This window comes from Pan troglodytes, chromosome 12 (assembly GCF_028858775.2).
Source record: "Pan troglodytes isolate AG18354 chromosome 12, NHGRI_mPanTro3-v2.0_pri, whole genome shotgun sequence".
NCBI lineage: Eukaryota > Metazoa > Chordata > Mammalia > Primates > Hominidae > Pan > Pan troglodytes.
This window is the reverse complement of record NC_072410.2, coordinates 95,073,450-95,096,551: the sequence shown is the minus strand read 5'-3', so window position 1 is coordinate 95,096,551 and position 23,102 is coordinate 95,073,450. Positions and strand designations below refer to the sequence as shown.

General features: G+C 43.6%; 2 protein-coding genes across 6 annotated transcripts in view; one reads left to right on the top strand and one right to left on the bottom strand.

Moving 5' to 3' along the window:
* The first annotated feature begins 7,905 nt into the window (after window positions 1-7,905).
* Window positions 7,906-15,965, top strand: MRPL33 (mitochondrial ribosomal protein L33). Of its 2 annotated transcripts, XM_009442211.5 has the most exons (4): window positions 7,906-8,018; window positions 8,893-8,911; window positions 10,647-10,753; window positions 15,660-15,965. In XM_009442211.5, exons 1-4 carry the CDS (start codon window positions 7,997-7,999, stop codon window positions 15,707-15,709), a joined length of 198 nt encoding a protein of 65 aa, XP_009440486.1. In that variant the 5' UTR covers window positions 7,906-7,996; the 3' UTR covers window positions 15,710-15,965. The 2 variants fall into 2 exon arrangements, with proteins under 2 accessions (XP_009440486.1, XP_009440487.1); XM_009442212.4 differs by lacking the exon at window positions 10,647-10,753 and having other exon boundaries at window positions 7,910-8,018.
* A 1,811-nt stretch (window positions 15,966-17,776) lies between these two features.
* The window catches only part of RBKS (ribokinase), a 107,224-nt gene continuing 101,898 nt past the window's right edge, over window positions 17,777-23,102 (bottom strand). For all 4 annotated transcript variants that reach the window (XM_003308943.7, XM_016948269.4, XM_063790009.1 and 1 more), the window contains one exon: window positions 17,777-18,008. In XM_003308943.7, coding sequence (XP_003308991.2) covers window positions 17,835-18,008 — 174 coding nt within the window. In that variant the 3' untranslated portion in view covers window positions 17,777-17,834. The remainder of the gene's footprint in view (window positions 18,009-23,102) is intronic.

Sequence of the window (23,102 nt, the reverse complement as noted above, 5' to 3'; positions counted from 1 at the left end):
TCACATGGCCATGAGTTCTGTTCTGTGCCAGCATCAGGACCAATCTTGTCTTGGACAGGGGGGCTAGGAAGACCTTTGCCCTAGTAGCTAGCATCAAGTCATGATAGTGGCCAGCCCCAGGCTGGCCTTATGCTCTGGCTCCGGAAACTGGACTCTCACCTCGTCCATTCATTTGAGAAATATTTATTGAGCATCAGACACTGTACTAGGCCTACAAATAGAGCACTAACTAAAAGAGATAAAGATGTCTGCCTGGCTGGGAGCAGTGGCTCATGCCTGTAATCCCAGCACTTTGGGAGGCCAAGGCGGGTGGATCATGAGGTCAGGAGATTGAGACCATCTTGACCAACATGGTGAAATCTCATCTCTACTAAAATACAAAAAATTGCCAGCTGCAGGGGCTCACGCCTGTAATCCCAGCACTTCAGGAGGCTGAGACGGGCGGATCACCTGAGGTCGGGAGTTTGAGAACAGCCTGACCAACATGGTGAAACCCCGTCTCTGCTAAAAATACAAAATTATCCAGGTGTGGTGGCACATGCCTGTAATCTCAGCTACTCGGGAGGCTGAGACAGGAGAATTGCTTGAACCTGGGAGGCGGAGGTTGTGGTGAGCCGAGATCACGCCATTGCACTCCAGCCTGGGCAACAAGAGTGAAAATCCGTCTCAGAAAAAGAGAAAACAAAATTAGCTGGGTGTGTGTGGTGGTGTGTGTCTAGTCCCAGCTACTCGGGAGGCTGAGGCAGGGGAATCGCTTGAACCCGGGAGGTGGAGGTTGCAGTGAGCTGAGACTGCACCACTGCACTTCAGCCTGGCGACAAAGCAAGACTCCGTCTCAAGAAAAAAAAAAAAAAAAAGATGTCTGCCCTTCTTTAAATTCTACTCTATTTTAAGGAACTGAATCTTTTTCTCTCATTCCCAAGTTTCAGTCTTGGTTCTCCAATCATAAGTCACTTCTTCCATAATGATGTTTCTCAAACTTTAATGTGAATACAAATCATCTGGGGATCTTGTTAAAATGCAGATTCTGGCTGGGGACAGTGACTCATGCCTGTAATTCCATCACTTTGGGAGGCCAAGGTGGGAGGATTGCTTGAGCCCCCAGGAGTTGGAGACCAGCCTGGGCAATATAGCAAGAGCCCATCTCTACAAAAAATACAAAAATTAGCTGGGCATGGTGGCAAATGCCTGTGGTCCCAGGCACTCAGGAGGCTGAGACAGGAGGATTGCCTGAGCACAGGGGTTCAAGGCTGCAGTGAACCAAGATTGCACCACTGCACTGCAGTTTGGGTGACAGAGTGAGACCCTGTCAAAAAAAAAAAAAAAAAAAAAAAGCAGATTCTCATTCAGTAGGTCTGGGGCAGGACCTGAAATTCGACATTCCTAACAAGCTCCCAAATAATATAGTGTTGCTGCTAGCGATGCTGCCTGGATTACACTTTATTTTATTTTCGGGATGGAATCTGGCTGTGTTGCGGGGCCTGGAGTGCAGTGGTGCTATCTTGGCTCACTGCAGCCTCGGGCTCCTGGGTTCAAGCGATTCTCCTGCCTTAGCCTCCCGAGTAGCTGGGAGTATGGGCGCATGCCACCACGTCCGGCTAATTTTTGTATTTTTAGTAGAGACAGGGTTTCACTATGTTGGCCAGGCTGGTCTTCAACTCCTGACCTCAAGTGATCCGCCCACCTCGACCTCCCAAAGTGCTGGGATTACAGGCATGAGCCACCATGCCTGGCCTGGATTACAGTTTAGTAGTCAGGATGTACAGCTAGCAGCATCAGAGAGCTTGTTAGAAGTGCAGAATCTCAGGCCTCACTTCAGACCCACTAGCTCCGAGTCTGCCCTTCAACTCGATGCCCAGGTGCTGAGAACAGTGATCTAGAACAATGACTCTCAAGGCACACGGAACATCAGGAGCACCGGTGAGCGTTATAAAGTGCCCCTAGCCGCCCCCATTCTCCACCCACTGAATCATGTTATCTGGCCATGGGCACCCCACGTGATTCTTACGGGTATCAGGTTTGAAAATATCAGAGTTTTAGGAGGACTAAAATCCTCCCAGGTTCCTGTGACATCGCAACGGAAAAAGCCTTAGGAATGATCTAGACGATCATCATCTGAGATTGTCGGCTCCTCCGAAGTTACCACACAAGTCCCAGATCAGAAACTGAGGCGGGGGCTTGCCCAGTGTCGCGTGGCTGGCAATCCGCGGCGGCCTCCGGCGCATGCGCAGTTCCTCTCTGCACGGCGGCCCTGCAGCCCCGCTTCCACCCACCGCGGGGAATGCCTCTCCTTGACCGAGACACAAACCTTTTCCTCCTCCAGCCGACAGTTTCAGCCCATTACCTCTAAAGCTCCACACCCTCACAGGTGCTGGACTCCCACAAATGCCATCCTCTCCCCACCCCTGTCACTGACCAATCAAGCCACACGTTTAACTGGTTGACTCTCCCCCAAAGACCGATGCTGTCAGCCTTTTGATGCTGTTTGCGGCTCTTCTTGGGGCAGGTGAGGTATGTGGGTGGGAAGGGTGTTGTCTGCTGGACTTCCATTCATCTTTCAGGAAGGCAATTAAGTTTCCTGCTTTGGGTCTTCTATTTCAGAACCTCTTCTTTTGGTGGGTTCTACAGCTTTCTGGAATGTATGTAAACACCTCCTTTCTGGGCTTACAACTTCAAGACTTCCTCATTCTTTCAAACTGGCCACTTTGTCCTCTCCCCTCCTTATCCAGATAGGTGCTGCTCACCAAGTGGAGTGAGTTGAGCACACCTGGAACTTAAGAGTGTTTGACAGGGGGTTTAACCTGTCCGTGAATCCCAGTATTTTACAATCTTGGCATACGTTAGCATCTCCTGGGGAGTTTAGAAAACCCAAAGTCCAGACTACACTCAGATAAATTATTTTGATTTTTTTTTTTTAACAAAAATAGAGGCAGGATCTCACTATGTTGCCCAGGCTGCTCTTAAACACCTGGCCTCTAGAGATCCTCCCACCTCAGCCTCCCAAAGTGCTGGGATTAGAGTCGTGAACTGCTGCACCTGGCCTGCACCCAGATAAATTAAACCAGAAACTCAGGGGGTAAGAAACAGGCATAAAGAGTTTATGGCCGGGTGCACTGGCTCATGCCTATAATCCCAGCACTTTGGGAGGCTGAGGTGGGTGGATCGCTTGAGGTCAGGAGTTTGAGACTAGCCTGGACAACATGGCAAAACCCCCATTTCTACTAAAAAATACAAAAATGAGCTGGGTGTGGTGATGCGTGCCTGTAATCCCAGCACTTTGGGAGGCCGAAGCAGGCAGATCACTTGAGGTCAGAAGTTTGAGACCAGCCTGGCCAACATGGTGAAACCCCATCTCTACCAAAAAAAAAAAAAAAAAAAAAAAAAATTAGCCAGGCATAGTGGCATGTACCTGTAATCCCACCTACTCGGGAGGCTGAGGCAGAAGAATCACTTGGACTCAGGAGGCGGAGGTTACAGTGAGCTGAGATGCGCCACTGTACTCCCACCTGAGTGACAGAGTAAAACTCTGTCTCAAAAAAAAAGTTTATAAAATTCCCTAGGTGATCCCATTGTACAGCCAACGTTGAGGCCCCCCAGAAAGTGCAGGTAAAATTGTTTGTGGATGGGCATAAGTGCATTTTCTTCTGGAAAAGCTAAGCCATACCTCTCAGCAGATTCTCAAGAGGTGTACAACACCCTCCTCCTTTCTTCTTCAAAAAAGGCTAAGTGACAATACATAAGGAAGAAGAACTTGCCAATTGTTAAGGAAACACCAAATACATGTGTTAACTAAATAAATAGGCATGAGCATGCAGAGCAAGAAAAGTGTCTATTGTTCTCAAGGGGACCTTTGGGGGGCCTTTGGGTGGGATGGGAAAGTCACTGCCACTCTCCCAACGAAGTGGGAAAATGGCTGATTTCAGGTGCTGCCACTGCAGAAATCTTACTTAACTCTTGAGCCTTCCTGCTGCCCACAGAACTAAGCCTGACTCCCAGCTAGAACACTGGTTCTTTCATTGCCTAGCCCCAGCCATCCTTTCTAGCTCACCTCCCTCACTTCACCCCACACTCTAGCCCCAAGAGGATGCTCATTGTGCATTTTTTAGGTGCCTTTTTTTTAGGTGCCTTCCCCCAGTTCCTTCCACTCTGCCTGTCTCAGGTTGACTTGGGAGGAAGTGGGACTGAAGGGAGAGAAAATAACTCAAGGCACAGTCCCTTAGTAGAGAAGGTTCGGTCTGTATTTGTCAAAAACGTGAGTGGGATAGCAACCTTCCGTTAGGTGCTCCTGCTTGGGGGAGTGGGGGAGATTCAGAAGACCTGGTCCTTGAGGGACTTAGGTCCCATAATAGGAGGCAGACCTGTGATCCAAGGCATGCAGGGAAGCTTAATGGATGCTCTGAGAGGAATCTGTGGAGGGAAGATGTGGGGTGGAATGGGGAATGCAGGGTGAGGAAAGGCTTCATCCCTGAAGAGATTGGCACCCAGCAGCCTCAGTGAAGAGAGATGGGACTGAATTAGGAGGGTGAGGCCAGATGATAGAGGCCATTGAATACCAACTGGAGGACACCCACTACACACAGATTGAACCCAGTTGGTGGCCCCAGCTTCACTCGTCTTGCTCCCTCAGGTAGTCTTTGCTATAATGCTAAGCCATTGAGGCTGAGGGCCTGATTTTGAAGCTGTCCCATCTGCCTGTGGTGTCTGAGCTTGTAAAGGTACCAGCTCTTTTCAGGAAGCCCCAGCTTTCTCCTGTAGCGTCTTTCTCCTTCCACTGCCCATGTTCCCAGGCCCCTGGGACAGGTCAGGGAGCCAGGATCACTGATTCTGTAGGCAAGAACAGTGGCTGTACTTCCCAATCACAAGTCAGGCAAGATGTAGGTGTGACAATGGGCTGGATGATGGGCAGCCAGGGGTCTGCCAGCACAGCAGAGGAGGAGGGGTACAGCTTCTAGATCCTCGGGTTTGAATCCCATCACTAAGTGCTGGGAATACAGTGTCTACCAACCCAATACAGATGCTGTGTATGGAGCCCTGACCCAGAGTAGATGTTCTCTTCCTCTATCTGCTTCTCTGGGCTGAGAATCTAGGTTAAACAGCTTGATCTTCTCCTCCCTGTAGCACCCCACCTCCCAAAGAGGGTGCCCCTTCTCTAAGGACTACACTTTTTCCATTTGGGCTGCCAGGATGCTCTAATTGTTATGCACTTTCCTCTAATAAGGCATAGAGGGCTCATTATGTAAATTCAAGGAAAAAAGCCCCAAATCATGAATTACATCTGTATTATAATAATAAACATTTTAATTAACACTTACCAACTGCCAGCTATATTAGGTATAAATAACAGGTGGATGCAACATGAACTCCTGAGGCTAGAGAGTCACTGCCTCCAGCCTACTCCTTCAAGAATTTCAAGAAATAGTTCATATGCTATCTCTTTTCTTCCTCTCCCCTCTCCCCTCTCCTCTCTTGACATGGAGACTCCCTCTGTTGCCCACGCTGGGGTGCAGTGCTGCTACCTTGGCTCAATGCAACCTCTGCCTCCCAGGTTCAAGCAATTCTCCTGCCTCTGCGTCCTGAGTAGCTGGAATTACAGGTGCCCACATCTGGCTAATTTTTTTTTTAAATTTATTTTTGAGACGGAGTCTTGCTCAGTCGCCCAGGCTGGAGTGCAGTGGTGCGATCTTGGCTCACTGCAGGCTACACCTCCCAGGTTCACGCCATTCTCCTGCCTCAGCCTCCCGAGTAGCTGGGACTACAGGCACCCGCCACCACGCCCGGCTAATTTTTTTTTTTTTTTTGTATTTTTAGTAGAGATGGGGTTTCACCATGTTAGCCAGGATGGTCTCGATTTCCTGACCTTGTGATTCACCTGCCTCGGCCTCCCAAAGTGCTGGGATTACAGGTGTGAGCCACCGCGCCTGGCCAGTTGTGTTATTTTTTAGTAGAGATGGGGTTTCGCCATGTTGGCCAGGCTGGTCTCAAACTCCTGACCTCAGGTGATCTACCCTCGTCGGCCTCCCAAAATACTGGGATTGCAGGAGTGACCCACTGCACCTGGCTCTTTTCAAAAGCAAGCTTATACATTCTCCTGGATCCTGAAACTATTGACAATACTTAAAGTTAGTTTTTTTTTTTTTTTTGCCATTTAAACAAATATTAATGACATTTGTATGGTGCCTCTCACCTCAGATTCATTCATTCAATAGATATTTAATAGATGTAGCAGGCATTGTTGTAGGAACCAGGGATACAGCAGTGAGGGAATAAGCTGAAGTTCTTTTTTTTAATTAAAAAAATTTTTTTAGAGACAGGGTTTTGCTGTTGCCCAGCATTCTGGTAGCCAAAGACAATAGGGAAATCAACAAGTACACAAGTAATACTAAATGGCAGTAAGTGCTGTAGGAAAACATAAAGAAGAGTAAGGAGAATAGAGTTGGGGGCAGGGGTATGGAGTTTAAGAACTGCTATTTGGCTGGGCTAAAGTTAAAGTGACTTTCTAAGGGACAGAACAAGGACTAGAAATCATGTTCCTTGGCTTCCAGTCTTGTGTTTTCTTATAAATCCTCTAAAGGAAATATAAGAAACCTTATCCTCTTGAACAGCTGAAGCTCTTTTTTGCCAATGCAAGGTAAGGAAGGATTTCGGCACCTGGAAGGTACTCAGTAGCTGGAGTCAGGTTATGGGAAGGTAAATATCAAGAATGATTAGAAGGAAAAAAAGTATTATAGGTACTAAGGAGAAGGACGGTCTTAATTTAAAAAATTGAATTGTATTGTATGGAGAGCTGATTTTTTTCCTCCTCATCTTCTTTGTGATGGCACAGAGAGCTGAATTTTCTTTAAAAACAGTTTTATTACCTTTTTTTTTTTTTTTTTTTTTTGAGACGGAGTCTCACTTTGTCGCCCAGGCTGGAGTGCAGTGGCGCTATCTCGGCTCACTGCAACCTCCGCCTCCCGGGTTCAGCTAATTTTTGTATTTTTAGTACAGGCAGGATTCCGCGACGTTGGCCAGGCTGGTCTCAAACTCGTGACCTCAAGTGATCTGCCTGCCTCAGCCTCCCAAAGGGCTGGGATTACGGGCGTGAGCCATGCGATTAAATCTTATTTCACATCTGTAAGACTTCATATGTAGATACAAATCACGGATTAGGAAAAAAATTCAAAAGTCCTGATTATTAGTTGCGAAATGAGGTTACTGACGAGGTCCTTGGTGTTAGAGGAGCCCAGGTTCCTTACAGAGCCATGAAAAATTAATGATTGCAAACTGGTAGGTCCCAATGTCTACTGGGAAAGGCATGAGTCTTTGGAGTCAGATAAAATCTAGGTTTAAATTCTTACTCTGCCACCTGGTAGTTCTGTGATATTAGGCACGTGATGTGAGTGCTCTCAATCTGTTATTTGGCTTCTATGTCAGGAACTGTGCTAGGTGTTTGGATACAGAAGTTTGAGATGCAAAGGGTCCTGCCCTCCTAGAGATTGGGATAACTAAGGAAAGGTGGGGTTCTTAATGCCGAAGGGACTCAGAAGAGTGAGAGTAAGGCTTAACCAGGCGGAGAGGGAGTTGGGTCGGGGGAGGCAACATTTTAAGAAAATATGCGAGGGGCTGATACGCTGGAGCGGCCGAAGTACAATACACAGTTGTTCTTGTGGGTCTAATGCAGGTGGTTGCGATTATTTCGTGAAACAAATATGGAAAGCACCTAACGCTGAAAGCACTTGACCCAGAAATAGGAGTCAGGGCCGGGGCGCGAACCCTGAGCTGTAAATCCCTTTCCAGAATGATGAGGATTCCAACCTCCAGCACGACAAAAGCAAAACACACTCGCTCTGAGAAACCGAGGAACGAGCCAGACGACTAGAGGCAGGTTCCAGGCGGGGGGCGTGGCCTCGGGCGACTGCCGGATGTCCTCTTCCAGAACCGGGCCGTGCCCCGGAAGCAGTTGTTGTTGGTTGGGGGCCTTTTGGCCGGTGACGGAGACTGCCCAGGTGTGGTCACCATGTTCCTCTCCGCGGTCTTCTGTAAGTGGGGCTGGAGACGCCGGTAGGGGTTACGGCGAGGGTTAGGGGGCCGTGACAGGCAGGGCCCCGGAATGATGCGGGGAAGGATGTGCGAACAGGACGGGAAGCTGCAGCTGCGTACTTTTCCAGGCCTTCAGGACCACAGCGTCCGGCATGCCCCGCGGCGCGCCTTCCTGCGCGGACCTGTGGGTGCCTGAGAAGGGGTCTGCGGTGTCTGGATTCAGTTGCCGTCCTCACGGACTGTTGAGTCTGGCTGTGGGGCGTTTTTCTCCAGCCCGTGTTAGGAGAATCTTTGTCCGAAGGACCTCAGAATTTGCAGCCCACCCATTTCGAACTCTAAAAATAAGGAAACCGCTCCCTAGAGGGGCAATGAATTGCCTGAGTAATGCGGCAGGGCAGTTAAAGAAGTCCTCGGGCTCCCGAGTCAGTGCTCTTCTTTACCCCTGGCTGACTTCCCAGTTAGATTTAGTATCTGGTTTTCACCACATGTGATGGTTGTTGCAATTTGCAAAGGTTAAACTTGTCAAACAAGAAGCTTGCTGCAGCGCGAATACTTGCACCTTAGAAGAGGGAAAAAATGGAGCAGGTATTACTTTAGAAAGATTTAAAAGGTAGCCAGTCCAACAGTCATGAAATTATGCAAAATATTAAATCTAGAATTGTGTTGGTCTGATTGGATCTTTTAACCTTCCTTCTATAAAATCCTAAGGGGATCCCTAATAGATAGGGAATAGTTACTTGAGTGACACCTCATGGCATATTTCATAAGTTAAATATTTTTGGTTATTACTGATATTTATATGAACTTTGCATAAGAAAGAGAATACATTTATATTTTTATTTTCTTTTCCAACCCTTCCTGTCTACAAAAAAGTTGCCAAGAGCAAGTCAAAGTAAGTAAAGATTTTTCCTTTTTTAAACGTCACTTGTTTATGTTAGATTTGTTAGTCTAGCTGCTCCCAGTACATCCTTATATGAAATTAAGCATTGGGCCTTGATTTCCTAAGAGTTGGTTTGTGGATTACTTAGTTGATTATTTTTTCTCTATGAACTCTTTCAAAAATATTTTCCCTCCTGCTGAACTGAGCTACTTCTGTGAGCATTGAAATACTTGAAGGAACCTTTGCTGCTTTTCTAGTCCCAGGATTTGTGAGCTCACTGTCTGTTTCTAAACAAACCGTTGGGCTGTGCTGTATTTGGACTACCACCATATTTCCATTTCCTCAAATCGAGGACCAGGGGCCATGTGTCTGGAGCTCACTACAGGAATCCAGAAGAACAAACTCTGCTTTGATTAAATCATAGTCTGTTTTAATGAGTTTTGTAATCCTTTGCATTCATGGTATAAGCATTTCAAAAATAGCCAAGATTAAAGATTCCATGCTGTACCAGAGAGACTAGAACTACCAAACTTGTATTTCAAAATAAATGTTGTAGACAATAACTGAAGATTTTGTGGTAAAAATAGGGAGGTTCTAAAGCAGCTTTTCCTTGCAACTCAAGACATTGAAAATCCTTAAAGCTAGTCTTTTGGATTAAAGTTAATGAAAAACATGTATGTTAGCGCTTTCCCTCCCAGTATCTTTCAGTGATTCACGTAGCTTTCGCCACAGTCCAGTTATTTATGTCAAAATTCCCTGCCCCAAGGATCTATAGGAATCTCTTGCCTTTGGTTTCTGTAGAGGTATATTCTGACTCTCGTTCTTTCTACCCTTGTGACATGTTTCATATATGTCTTGCCTGATTGACCTCATGTACCAACTCACCTTCCATACAGTACTGTTAGCTCCTAGAGGACATAGACATAGACTTGTAGAGCTTTGTATTTCCCAGAGTGCCTTCCACAGAGTAAGTGCTTAATATTTGTTGAATCTGTGTTGAATGAGTAATTATTGTCTATCTTAATTACAAACAAATACTGTATGCCTCTTATGAGGCACTGTGCTGAATGTTGAAAGCAATGCAATGGTGTGTAATATAGTCTTAGATGCTTCCAGGTTGTTTTGGAATTACATGAGAAATAAAATAACATGGTCTACATGGGGAGACAAGACACATGAAAAAATAACAAACAGTACAGGTATTAAAAGATCTGGTGAGGCAAACATGGACTTTCTGCTTTGGATGAGTGGAACTTAAATGAAATATGAAGGGGCACAAGGTTTTGCACATTAGCAAACTAAAAGCTTTAGTCTCTTTATTTTGTCCCTTCCTGAATATAATCATTTATGCCCTGGAAGAGAGGGCTGTTCTGAGACAGCGATCTTTACAATTTCCTCACTAGCCAGCTGTGGTTACCAGTATTTTGATATTTTCCCCTTCCTGACTTCTGCTTCTCGTGAAGGGTGGATGTCTGAGGCTAGTCCCGCAATGTGGCTTGATTGTTCTTATTGTTTTGGTTAGGTCATTGCGAAGTAACTCTGTGTAGTGGAGCAAATCCTAGAGATTTGAAACCATTGAAACTGTTTCATGGAAAACTTAGGCTGTCTTACAACTGAACCTTCTTAGGGCCAAGTGATATCTCACAACTAATATTACCCTACAGAGTTCTCAAAATGTGCCATCCCCCGTGACTGATTTTAGTTTATTTCGTCAGCTCGTACATAACAGCGTACTTTTTAATCTTAGAAACATTCTGGTGAGAATGGTGAGCGAAGCTGGGACAGGTTTCTGCTTCAACACCAAGAGAAACCGACTGCGGGAAAAACTGACTCTTTTGCATTACGATCCAGTTGGTAAGATCTGGGGAGGTTAATGCTTCCAAGACCTGTTGCCCCCTTTGTAGGCTGAACATCTGAACTCTCTGGAGGTGTTTTTTTAGCCTCTGACACTAGCATTCATTTAGTAAATAGGTATTGAATGATTGTTATGATGCTATTTAACATCCCAGGTGCTGGGATACACCAGGACACAAGTCAAGTCAAGTCCCTGTACTCTTGGCACTTAGTCTAGTCTGAGAGGGGGAGAAAAGATGACAAATTATAAGTGCTGTGAGAGAAACAATCAGGATGCTGAGGTGTAGGATGAAGCTGGGGAGTGGTAGGGAAAGTCACATTAGATGGCTAAATCAGGGAAGGTCTCTCCAGGAGGAGATAACCGAGACCTGAAGGTGAGAAACCAGCTATGTAAAGAGAATAGGTGGTAGTGTTCTGGAAACAGACAAGTGTCTTAAGAAGGGGATGGTGTGGTGTCCTGGCATCATCTGTTCGACAGTGGCTAGTTTTTGGGTCCTGATAGAAGTTAAAGGAATATGGTTTCTATATATTAGTGCAGTGGGGGTAGGAAATTTGATTTTTCCATTTTGTGCCATCCACTAAAATGCTGTACTATATGGTAACTTTAAATGGTCTCATTAGATGGAAATATTTATCTAGAAGAGACAAGTGTTTCTAAGGCCATATTATCTGCTCACAAACAAAAATAGAGTCAGCACCTGATTGCTGTTGGTGGATGCCTATCCTGTTTCTGGATTTTATGTGCAGATTTATGTAAAAATAGCAAACGTGTTTTTTAATTTTAGAGCTCTGGCTGTTCATTTTGTGCTCTTTATAATTAATTTTTTTTTTTTTTTTTTTTTTTTTGAGATGGAGTCTCACTTTGTCGCCCAGGCTGGAGTGCAGTGGTACAATTTCGGCTCACTGCAACCTCCGCCTCCTGGGTTCAAGTGATTCTCCTGCTTCAGCCTCCCAAGTAGCTGGGACTACAGGTGTGTGCCACCACACCCGGCTAACTTTTATATTTTTAGTAGAGATAGGGTTTCACCATGTTAGCCACGCTGGTCTTGAACTCCTGACCTCAGGTGATCCACCCACCTCAGCCTCCCAAAGTGCTGGGATTACAGGTGTGAGCCCCTGCACCCGGCCATTGCTTCTTAACAAGATAATGGCTATAATAACATGAGCAGACATTTTTTAAAGGCTCCAAGAAGCACAGTTGTCAGCTTAAAGTTTCTTGTGTTCCATCCTTTAACAGAAATAAAATTCCTTGCTGTTTTTATGGTGTTCAAATTTCTGTTTATTCATTATCAGAGTGAAAAGGGAATTCTAGGTCTGTATCTGATGATAAGGAGTCTGAATTTCAGGATGATTCCTCATATGGTGGAAAAATGATGAGGTTTGCTGTTGGATTGATAAGGTTTAGAATTGGATTGGTATGTTTTTCTCCCTCTGATTTCTTTGTGTCAGCTGGTGAAAAGTCAAAGGGATGACTGAGTAACATTCTGTGATATTTTAAGTATGAAAAAATGTATTGGGCTTTTCATCTTTAGTATGGAGGTATTAGGAACTTAATAATTGTCAGTTTGATTTTAAGTTTTGAGATTGGGAAAGGATACAGCCATAAACAGTTCTGATCATAGTTCAAAGTGGGAGAAAAGATTCACGTATAAATTTCAAACAGACGCTTAGAATTTTTCTGATAAGGAACGGTCTTAGCTTTGACAGCACAACTTTGTCTTTTCTGAAGAAGAGAATGTTCTGGGATAGCAGACTGCCTGGCTTTCTGCCCACCTGCTGAATGCCCTGCACGTGTTCGTGATGAAGATGTTTGCCTCGGGGCCTGCCCCCATTGCCCAGGGTACCAAATAGCTTGGCAGTTCTCCCAGCATGTTTTACTGTGATGAGTAAATTGTTAAGTTTGAGGATGATGATTGTTGGTCTGCTTTATGAAGGAAATAGGTAAGGAAACGTGAAAAAATTCCCAATTATTTGAGCATTTCATAATATAGTCTGTGGCAAGAAGCAGCTGCATGTGCCTATCCTTTCGAATTCCTTTTCCACGTATAAAACTAGATGCTAATTTCCGAAGAGGAAGGATTAAAGGCTGAGGCATGAGCTTATTAAACTTTCTTAAATATATTGAAGGTTTATCATAAAGAGAATGAAAACTTGTCAGTTTTAATTCCTTGGATGACTAAACAAGACAATATAGACTGTAATTGAAGCAGAATCGATTTTGGTTAGATGTAGGGAGAGAACTTGACAGATTCATTCTTCTATGAATTAAGCAGCAAATATTTTGACAGAAAATTAATTCATGTTTACAATTGTGGGTAGCAGTGTGTCATTTCAACTCACAGTGTTGAGTGCGCACTATGTGTCCAGCAACAACCTTGTGAGGGAGACAGTTCTCTCTCCCACAGGGAAGAAAGCAGGACAGAGTACTTTGAGAAATTTTCCCAGGGATTCATAGCTGATAAATGGTGGAGCCAGAGTTGGAACCGAGTCTTTCTCACTCAAGTCCCTGTTCTTCTATGTATTTATTTATTTAATTTTTAAAAATAGAGATGGGGTCTGTGTTGTGCAGACTGGTCTCGAACTCCTGAGCTCAAGCAGTCCGCCCACCTTGGCTGCCCAAACTGTTGGGATTACAGGCCTGAGCCATTGTGGTTAGACCTTCTAATTTAAAAATAGGTTTTTTTTTTTTTTTTGTACAGACAGTGTCTTCTGTGTTGCCCAGGCTGGTCTGGAACTCCTGGCCTCTACTGATCCTCCTACCTCAGTCTCCCAAGTGCTGGGATTATGGGCATGAGCCACCATTCCTGGCCAAGTCCCTGTTCTGTCTCTTACATGGAGCCAAATTAATCTAAAACTTTTTTTTTTTTTTTTTTTTAAATCAAGACCCATCCCTGTGGTCAGGCCATGGATCCCCACTGAGACTCCTATCACCAATCCCTCTACTAAACCAGATGCCCATTCCTGGTTCATTTAATCCAAATGCTGATCTGTCTTCAGGGACCAAACTTGACACTTTCCATGAGGACTTCTGTCACCATTCCTGTCCCTTTCTGACCTTTAGGTTCCTCTGGGGTTTACTGGACATTTGTGTGGGCACCTCATGATGTACTGATGTATTAAATCAGGGAGTCTTCTTACACTTTTGTAAACTCTACATTGCCTAGCACAGTTCTATGGACTTAAATATTTTATTCTTTGAGTTAAAGGAATAGGTGCAGTGAATGAATCAAAGAATTCTACTCAATATAGCCTTGCTCTACTAACCTTAATCAGTTACTCCTAGTCAGGGTCATTTAAATAGTCTCCAGATTGCTTTTCAGTGAGACAACCCCCCTACCCCCCGCCTTTTTTTAAACCAAGTTTTTAGTTCCCTGTAGAAAACCATGGGGGAAATATTTCTTGTCGTAACATTGATGAGAAACTGTTTTGGTTCTTTACTACCATCTTGTAATGCATTAATGCATTGTAGTCCTCCTTGGAGTTTTAGGAGGATCAATCCTACTTACATTTCACATGATTTGAAGTATGTTAAAAAGATCCCTTATGTACAGTGTATTAATATCATAGATAAATTCTGTTGACAGGTTAATGATTCTTAAATTCAGCTGCCCATCAATTGAGTAGTTTTAAAAAATGTAGACTTCAGTCCAACTCTAGCCCTACTAAACCAGAATTAAGGTAGGAGTGGAGGTGAGAATGGACTTACTTAGATAAGCTCATTCTTAATCGTAGATAGCTTGGGAATCTCATATGCAGAGTATCCATATTGACTGTAGAAGAAAAAAGCTAAAATGTCTGTATGATAGGGACAAGTGAGGAATTGTTAGGTCATAGTTGTTTAAGTTCCTGGATCTTCCTTGGGTGATTATTCCATTTCTGGTGTTTTCTTGTTTTTGTTTTAGCAAAGAGGAAATAGGTAGGGGTGTGTGTGGGTGTGTGTGTGTGTGAGATGGAAGTTAATCGAGTGCCATAAGGCATTATAGAAATATGAAAGCCTTACTGCTCAGCATCTAGTCTTCAATCTTTTCTTCTTTTTTTTTTTTGAGACGGAGTTTCACTCTTGTTGCCCAGGCTGGAGTGCAATAGTGCGATCTCGGCTCACTGCAACCTCTGCCTCCCGGGTTCAAGTGATTCTCCTGCGCCAGCCTCCCGCGTAGCTGGGATTACAGACATGCACCACCATGCCTGGCTAATTTTGTATTTCTAGTGGAGATGGGTTTTCTCCATGTTAGCCAGGCTGGTCTTGAACTCCCAGCCTCAGGTGATATGACCACCTCGGTCTCCCAAAGTGCTGGGATTACAGGTGTGAGTCACTGCGCCCAGCTAGCCTTCAGTGTTTCATCCAGGCCGGTAGCACTTTGTTTCAGAGAACTGTACTCTAATATTTACAATAATGAGATTTTGGTTATGATATTAATTATAGTACCAAACTAAAAACTCCGTATTTGGGTGTATTAACCCATCTCTGGGAAGTAGAGGTTTAGTGTCTATTACTCTTCCAGACAGCATGGTCCACTTGGTTCTTGCTGCTCTCTTTCTGGAGTCCAGCTCCCAGTCTGTCCTTGCTTACCTCCTACAAGAGTGGACATTAACTGGGTGAAAACATTGTTTTCCATTTTTGTCCCTAGTTTTCTTTCTTAATGTGAATATTTCTTCATTGGTTGAAATATGACTTGTGGCATACCAAGGATGCTGCTGATTAGCTAGTGGCCCTATAGCCATTTTCTCCAGTCTGCCCTGGCTCCTGGGATGGAGGAACTGCGTTTGCAAATCAGCTCCATCTTCATATCAAGGAATAGTAAAATAAGAGAAAGGTGAGGGCTTATGGTCTGATATGTATTTTTTATAAAAATGGCGATGATACTTAATAATTTTCTGCTACAATTCTTTTTTTCTCCCTCCATAGTGAAACAAAGAGTCCTCTTCGTGGAAAAGAAAAAAATACGCTCCCTTTAAATGGTGGATTGAAAATGACTTTGATTTATAAAGAGAAGACTGAGGGCGGGGATACTGATTCAGAAATCCTGTAGCGTGTAATAAAAGAAGAGGAAATGGCATGGAATCACTGCCTCCTGTGATTTGAAGGCCATTGTGAAGGAAAACAATGCAGTGAAAGAAAGTTCTTCATATTAGGACAGATATCATTGCATCACATTTATTTATCTTTCTGGGTATTTTTATAGCCCTTAATAAAAAATATTAAAATAGCCTATGCTATTGTGTCTTAGTGATGTTTTTCCCCACTATTTGAGGTTTTAAAAATCAACCACATTACTAAAAAATAACCATTGTTCCATGTAATAAATGTTTCCATAACAACACTTATGTAAGAGTTTCCAGCCTGCTCCCTCTGTACTCAGAGAAAAGGCAGAGTAACATTCCAGAGTGATCTTGAAGAAACTCCCATGTAATAGAGATGGCAAGGGGGACCAGGAATGACAAAAAGAGGAGCCTTGTAACACAAACCAAGAGAACCTCTATTTCTGATTTGTGCTTATATAATTAGGAAAAATGCTACAGGCCTATATTTTCAAACCCAGATCACCAAAGCAGTATCTAGGATTTTCTGGGACAGCTTTGGATTCCTTTATTCCCTAGATTTTTCTTTCCTTTTAAAATAAAAGAAGGTATAGTGTTTCAATAAAGCCACTGCTAAGACTTCTGGGGCATGGTGGTACCACACAGCTAACTAGCATGGAATTCTGGGAGCAATCCCTAATGTTCAGATACGGACCTCTCTCCTGCCCAGAGCCATACACTTTCTCACTCAGGCTGTTGTTTCCCACAAGTTTTGAAAATTGTCCAGTTTTCTCCTTTGTCAAGTTCCCGGTTGAAAAGGATCTGCTCATTTTAAGATCTGTTGGTTCACATCCTACCCCATTTAAAGCATTTGTGTGGGAGAATGATACAGTGCCCACCCTGACTACAAAATAAGAAGTTCCTTCTCCATGGCCCAAACCTGGCTCTGAGGGAAATGTAAGAGCAGCTCTCTGGCAGTGGAATTAGAGGCAGATAGTTGATGAGTCTTAGGGCTTGTGGCCTCATGGTCAATCAGCTATTTTATGGCATCTTTTGATAAAGCTCTGGTTCAAAGCAATAATAGGTGAGGTCTTGGCTCTTTTTAGGCTGAAACTGTATATAGTGTTGAGTTACAAGAAAAATCTTTCACCTGATCGTAGCTAAGCTGATGTAAAGGGTCTGTGACATGCATGAATTGCTTAAAAAAAAAAAACTTACCTGGTTTAACAAATGACTTACTTATTCAGCCCATGGGTTGAATGTGGCCCATAGGTGGTGGTTACTTCTTTTTTTTTTTTTTTTTTGATAGAGGGTCTGCTTTGTCACCCAGGCTGGGGTGTAGTGGTGTGATCATAGCTCACTGCAGCCTTGAACTCCCAGGCTCATGTTATCCTCCCACCTCAGCCTCCTGAGTAGCTGGGACTACAGGTGTGTGCCACCACACCTGGCTAATTTTTTGTATTTTAAGTAGAGATAAGGTTTTGCCATGTTGGGCTCAAGCAATTCTTCTGCCTTGCTTCCCAAAGTGGTGGGATTACAGGCGTGAGCCACCACGCCCCTGTGGTGTTTACATTAAAAAAAAAATTAGTTGCTGATACATAAACATTGAAGGGTTTCAATAAATATCCAAACTTCTGCCTTCCCTTACAAAACCAGAGGCGTTGACAACACTAAGCTGAAGTTGAGTATCAGCTGCCCCTCTTAGAAAGTGCCCTTTCCCTTATTTAAGAAGAGTCTGCTCTGACTCTAGACACTGTTGTCCACAACCCCTGCCATATGGTGCACATGGGGCATTAACAATCTGTTGACAATTGAGGTTACTTGTCTTTATGTTTGTACAGATCTTGGTTGTGGAATCTCTAATTCTGGTTGTTTTGTGCAAATGCATGGAAAGCAAAAGAATCATCGTTATAAATAAATTGAAGCTTGAGGATGACTTCGTAAAAGAACTAATATTTGCAAAGAAAGGGGACGAGGACATTTTCTAATAAGCATTAGCCAGGAGCAGCCACCCCCAAGTACATTTTATTCCCAGGTATATTTATTTTGGGACTAATAGCAATCAAAACAGAGTAAGCGGAAGGTCTTTTTTGTAAGGGTAAGATGACTGTGTTCCTGCAGCCTGGACACTGACTGCTGCAATGAAATTGGATCTGTTGAGCATGTCTTCCAAGGACAGATTTGGATAGTAAGCCAGGTAGAAGGCCAGAGCTCCCACAAAGCTGTCACCAGCACCCTGTAATTAAAAGCACAGTTTTGAAGATAAGCATGTAGTCAATCTGTTGCCCAAACTGCATATTTTAAAAATATTTAAGTAAACTTAATTTTAGTTTTAGATTTACAGAAAAGGTACAAGGATAATACAGAGTTTCCACGTACTCAGACCCAGTTCTGTTAACACCTTACTGTGGTACATTTATCACCACTAAAGAAATAATATTAACTGAACTTCATACTTTTTTCAGAGTTTACTAGTTTTGCTTAATGTCCTTTTTCTGTTCCAGGATCCCATCCAACATACCATATTACATTTAATCGTCATATTTCCATAGACTCCTGTAGGCTGTGATAGTTTCTTAGACATTCTTTGTTTTTGATGATTTTTTTTTCTTTTTTTTAAAGAGACATGGTCTCGCTCTGTTGCCTGGGCTGAAGTGCAGTGGCACAATCATAGCTCACTGCAGCCTGGGCTCAACTCCTGAGTGAACTCCTGGCTGGGCACAAGCAATCCTCCTGCTTCAGCATCCCAAGTAGCCAGGACTACAGGCATGTGCAACACTTAGCTAATTTTTAAAAATGTTAATTAAAAAAAAAAAGGGTCTCATTATGTTGGCCTGCCTGGTCTTGAACTGCTGGCCTCAAGCAATCCTCCTGCCTCAGCATCCCAAATGGTGGGATTACAGGTGTGAGCCACTGCACCTGGCTGTTGTTGATGACTTTGATAGTTTTGAGGAGAACTGGTTATGTATTTTGTAGCACATACCTTAATTGGGATATGTCCGTTTTTCTTACAGGCTGTGGTTATGGTTTTTGGAAGACCACAGAGGTGAAATGTCATTTTCATCACATCATATTAAGGGCACATATGATCAACATGACTTCTTACTGATGGTGTTAACCTTGGTCACCTGGCTAAGGTAGTCTTTGCCAAGTTTCTCCACTGTAAAGTTACTTTGCTCCCTTTTTTCATGTTGTACTCTTTGTTTCTTTAATTTTAATTTTTTTTTTTCATGTTGGAAAGCAAGTCATTACATGTATTCCACTCTTAAGGGTTGGGGAATTATTCCCTGAAGTTATGCTCTGTCTCCTTAAGGGTGGAGTTTCTATGCTCTATCTCCTTAAGGGTGGAGTTTCTACATAAATTATTGGGAATTCTTCTGTATGGGAGATTGGTCTCTTCCATTTATTTATTCAGTCATTTATATCAGTATGAACTCATGGTTGTTTTATTCTTTGGGCTATAATTCAATGCTATATTATTTTGTTGTTCGAATTGTTCCAGCTTTGGCCATTGGGAGCTTTTCCAGTTGGCTCCTGTGTCCCTTTGACATACGCCCATCCTTTTGGTTTTGAGTACTTTCTGGCATTACAAGATGCCCCGGGGGCCGGGCGTGGTGGCTCACACCTGTAATCCCAGCACTTTGGGAGGCTGAGGTGGGCAGATGGCTTGAGCCCAGGAGTTTGAGACCAGACTGGGCAACATGGCAAAACCTCGCCTCTACAAAAACAACAAACAAAATCCCCCAAGATGCTCCAGGGTCATCTTGTATAGTCCCTGCCCTAGCCCTAGAATTAGCCGTTTCTTCATTAAAAATGCACGCAGAAAGAGCTGAGAGCCATTTGATATTATTTCTAAACCAAATATAGGGACACATCAAGTTTCTTTCCATTTTCTCTGAAGCTCCAAAGATCCAAGCTGGTGAAGGCCATGGAAACAGAAAACATCCTGAGAAAGTCTGTGGACCTGTGCCTTTGGACAGAGCAATACCTGCTCGTGTTTGTCTAACAATTGTGTTCAGGACAATTTAAATGTGACTACACAGTCTCACTTGAAAAACCGTTCTTAGGGCGGGCGCAGTGGCTCACGCCTGTAATCCCAGCACTTTGGGAGGCCGAGGCGGGCGGATCACGAGGTCAGGAGATCGAGACCATCCTGGCTAACACGGTGAAACCCTGTCTCTACTAAAAATACAAAAAATTAGCCGGGCGAGGTGGTGGACGCCTGTAGTCCCAGCTACTTGGGAGGCTGAGGCAGGAGAATGGCCTGAACCCGGGAGGTGGAGCTTGCAGTGAGCTGAGATTGTGCCACTGCACTCCAGCCTGGGCGACAGAGTGAGACTCTGTCTCAGAAAAAAAAAGAAAAAAAAAAAGAAAAACCATTCTTGTATTCAACAGCTCTCAGGGTCATTTTCTACCTCTTCCCAGTTTGTTGTTCCTTAGACCTAAGGGCTTTCATAACAAATCTTGAGGCTATACCTCAGGCTTTTTAAAGAACCTTGGCATGCAAGATTGTTTCAGTCACAGTTGATGTATTTAATGGGCTATGTGCCCAGCACAGTGATGGGTGCTAGAAAAGGACTAAAATCCATTGTGGATTAAATGCTAAATAGTATTGCAGAATTTATAAGTACTGTTAGATTTTAAGAAGGGGTTTGAAGAAAGCGCCCCCCACCTTGCCTCTGCCAGAAGGGAGTCCTTATAGAATGAGCCAGATTTATAAAGAGAAGGCAGACCTCAAAGAATAAAGACACAGAAGGAGGAAGGACCAGAGTGAGCTCATGAGACCATGAGTGGCGTTAAGGAGAATGACATTTCCCCTTGTTTACGCAGACAAAGCCATCAATATTAAACTTGCCAAGGGGTGATAGTAATGCGGTGTGAATGCAACTTTCATTCCCCCCATGAATGTTGTCCGAGTGCCTAAAATGTGTTAGGCCCTATGCTAGGTGCTTTGCAACATTTACTGGTCCTTCCTGAAGGATGCAATGGAGAAAGAGACAGACATGGTTCCTTCCCACTCTCAGTTTGCAGCACAGCAGCCGACATGGGAAAGGCCTGAAACCTGAGGAACTATGAGCTGACTGGAGGGTTATTATGAAAACATGGAAAATGCCACAAGATATGAAGAGTTACGGCAAACTCCCAGATGCCAAGTCTTGACTCCTCCTTACATTACATACAAAATTAAATTCTAGCTAAAGTCTTGAATGTAAAAAACAAAACAGTAAAATAATAAGATGAAAATTTTGATGAATATTTTTGTATAACCCCAGACGGAAAACATAAACAAGTCAGTAAACACAAAAAGACATGAAAAAAATAACAGGTTTTTAATTTTATAAACATATTTTTAAAATTATATGTCCAAAGATACTATAAATAAAGCCAAGTGAAAAAGTACAGATTTGGTGAAAATCCTTGCAATACATGTAACATATCCTCAGTATTCAAAGAATATCTTCAAACTGCTAGGAAAAAGACAAATGTAGGATAAAAATGAATAAAGATATAGGCCTGCAATTTCAGAAAAGGAAATGTATATGGTCAGTAAGTAATAAACACATGAAAAGATGGTAATGACTAGAAAATGTGTAACGCTCGGATGGGTGCGATGGCTCATGCTTGTAATCCCAGCACTTTGGGAGGCTGAGGCAGGTGGATCACGAGGTCAGGAGTTCAAGACCAGCCTGGCCAAGATGGTGAAACCCTGTCTCTACTAAAAATACAAAAACTAGCCGGGCGTAGTGGCAGGTGCCTGTAATCCCAGCCACTTGGGAGGCTGAGGCAGAGAACTGCTTAAACCTGGGAGACGGAGGTTGCAGTGAGCCGAGATCACACCACTGCACTTCAGCCTGGGTGACAGAGCAAGACTCCATCTCAAAAAAAAAAGAAAGAAAGAAAGAAAGAAAATGTGTAACGCTCTTTGATTCAACAATTTCAATCCTGCTCCTGGGAGTCTCCTACAGAAGGAAAAGCTCCTGTAATATAGGAATATAGGTACAAAGATGCTTATTGCTGCATTATTTTCAAAGGCAAAACACTGGAAACCATCTGATTGTGTATCAAATAGGATGAATAAACTGGTACATTCTTATTATGGAAAAGTATGCAGCTATTAATGAGAAAAGTCTAGCAACAGAAGCACATACTTGGAGAAATGTCCATTAGTTAAGTCAAAAAAGGAGGTTTCAGCATCCATGATCCCATTTGGGGGAAAAGAAATAAAAGAATGAGAAAGACAAATACCTATCTATATGAGCATATGTGTATTTTTTTAAAGAATATAGAGAAAAATGAAGGATATGTATCGAATTGTGAATATTTGGTTTTCTTATGTGCAAGGTACAGGGACAGTGGTCTTTTCTTCTTTATATACTTTTATATTGTTTGATTTGCTATAAGCTTATAATATTTTTCCAAAAAAGTTTCAGATAATAAGAGTATGAATAGGTTAGCCACGCCTCTGTGCCTCCCTACCTTGCACCCTGACCAGAGTGGAGGCACAAGGTGGAAAGGAGACATTCTGGCATTGCCGATAGAAATCAGGTCTACCTACCCCTCTGTTAGCTAGCAGGGTATTTTTTGGCTGCAGACAAGGTTTTTTAGAAAGTTTTAAAAATATGGCTGGGCGCGGTGGCTCATGCCTATAATCCCAGCACTTTGGGAGGCCGAGGCAGGTAGATCATGAGTTCAGGAGTTCAAGACCAGCCTGGCCAAGACGGTGAAACCCCGTCTCTACGAAAAATACAAAAAATTAGCCGGGCGTGGTGGTGGGTGCCTGTAATCCCAGCTACTCGGGAGGCTGAGGCAGAGAACTGCTTGAACCCGGGAGGTGGAGGTTGCAGTGAGCCAAGACCGTGCCACTGCACTCTCGCCTGGGTGACAGAGTGAGACTGTCTCAAAAAAAAAAAAAAAGAAAGAAAGTTTAAAAAATATTGTACTGACACCTGAAAACACTCTTAAAATCACTTAAATTCCCTTCCACTACAGCCAAGGCCAGGGAAACACAGGGCTTGGTGGAACTGTGTGTGCTGGAAGCATTATTTAGGCAGCAACAATTCTCACAACTTGATTACCCTTCATTCTCAGGGCTACAACATGTGTTGCTTTTTTCTTTCTTTCTTTTGAGATACGGTCTTGCTCTGTCACCCAGGATGGAGCGCAGTAGTATAATCATAGCTCACTGATGGCTTTGTCTCCCAGACTCAAGCAATCCTTCCACCTCAGCCTCCTGAGTAGCTGGGACCACAGGCGTGCACCACCACACCCAGCTAATCTTTTTATATCTTGTAGAGATGAGGTTGGCCAGGCACGGCGGCTCACGTCTGTA

Coding starts and splice junctions, on each gene's coding strand:
- MRPL33 (XM_009442211.5), top strand. CDS start 7,997: ATGTTCCTCTCCGCGGTCTTCT. Junction 10,754..15,659: donor TTTGCATTACGATCCAGTTG/GTAAGATCTGGG, acceptor CTCCCTCCATAG/TGAAACAAAGAGTCCTCTTC.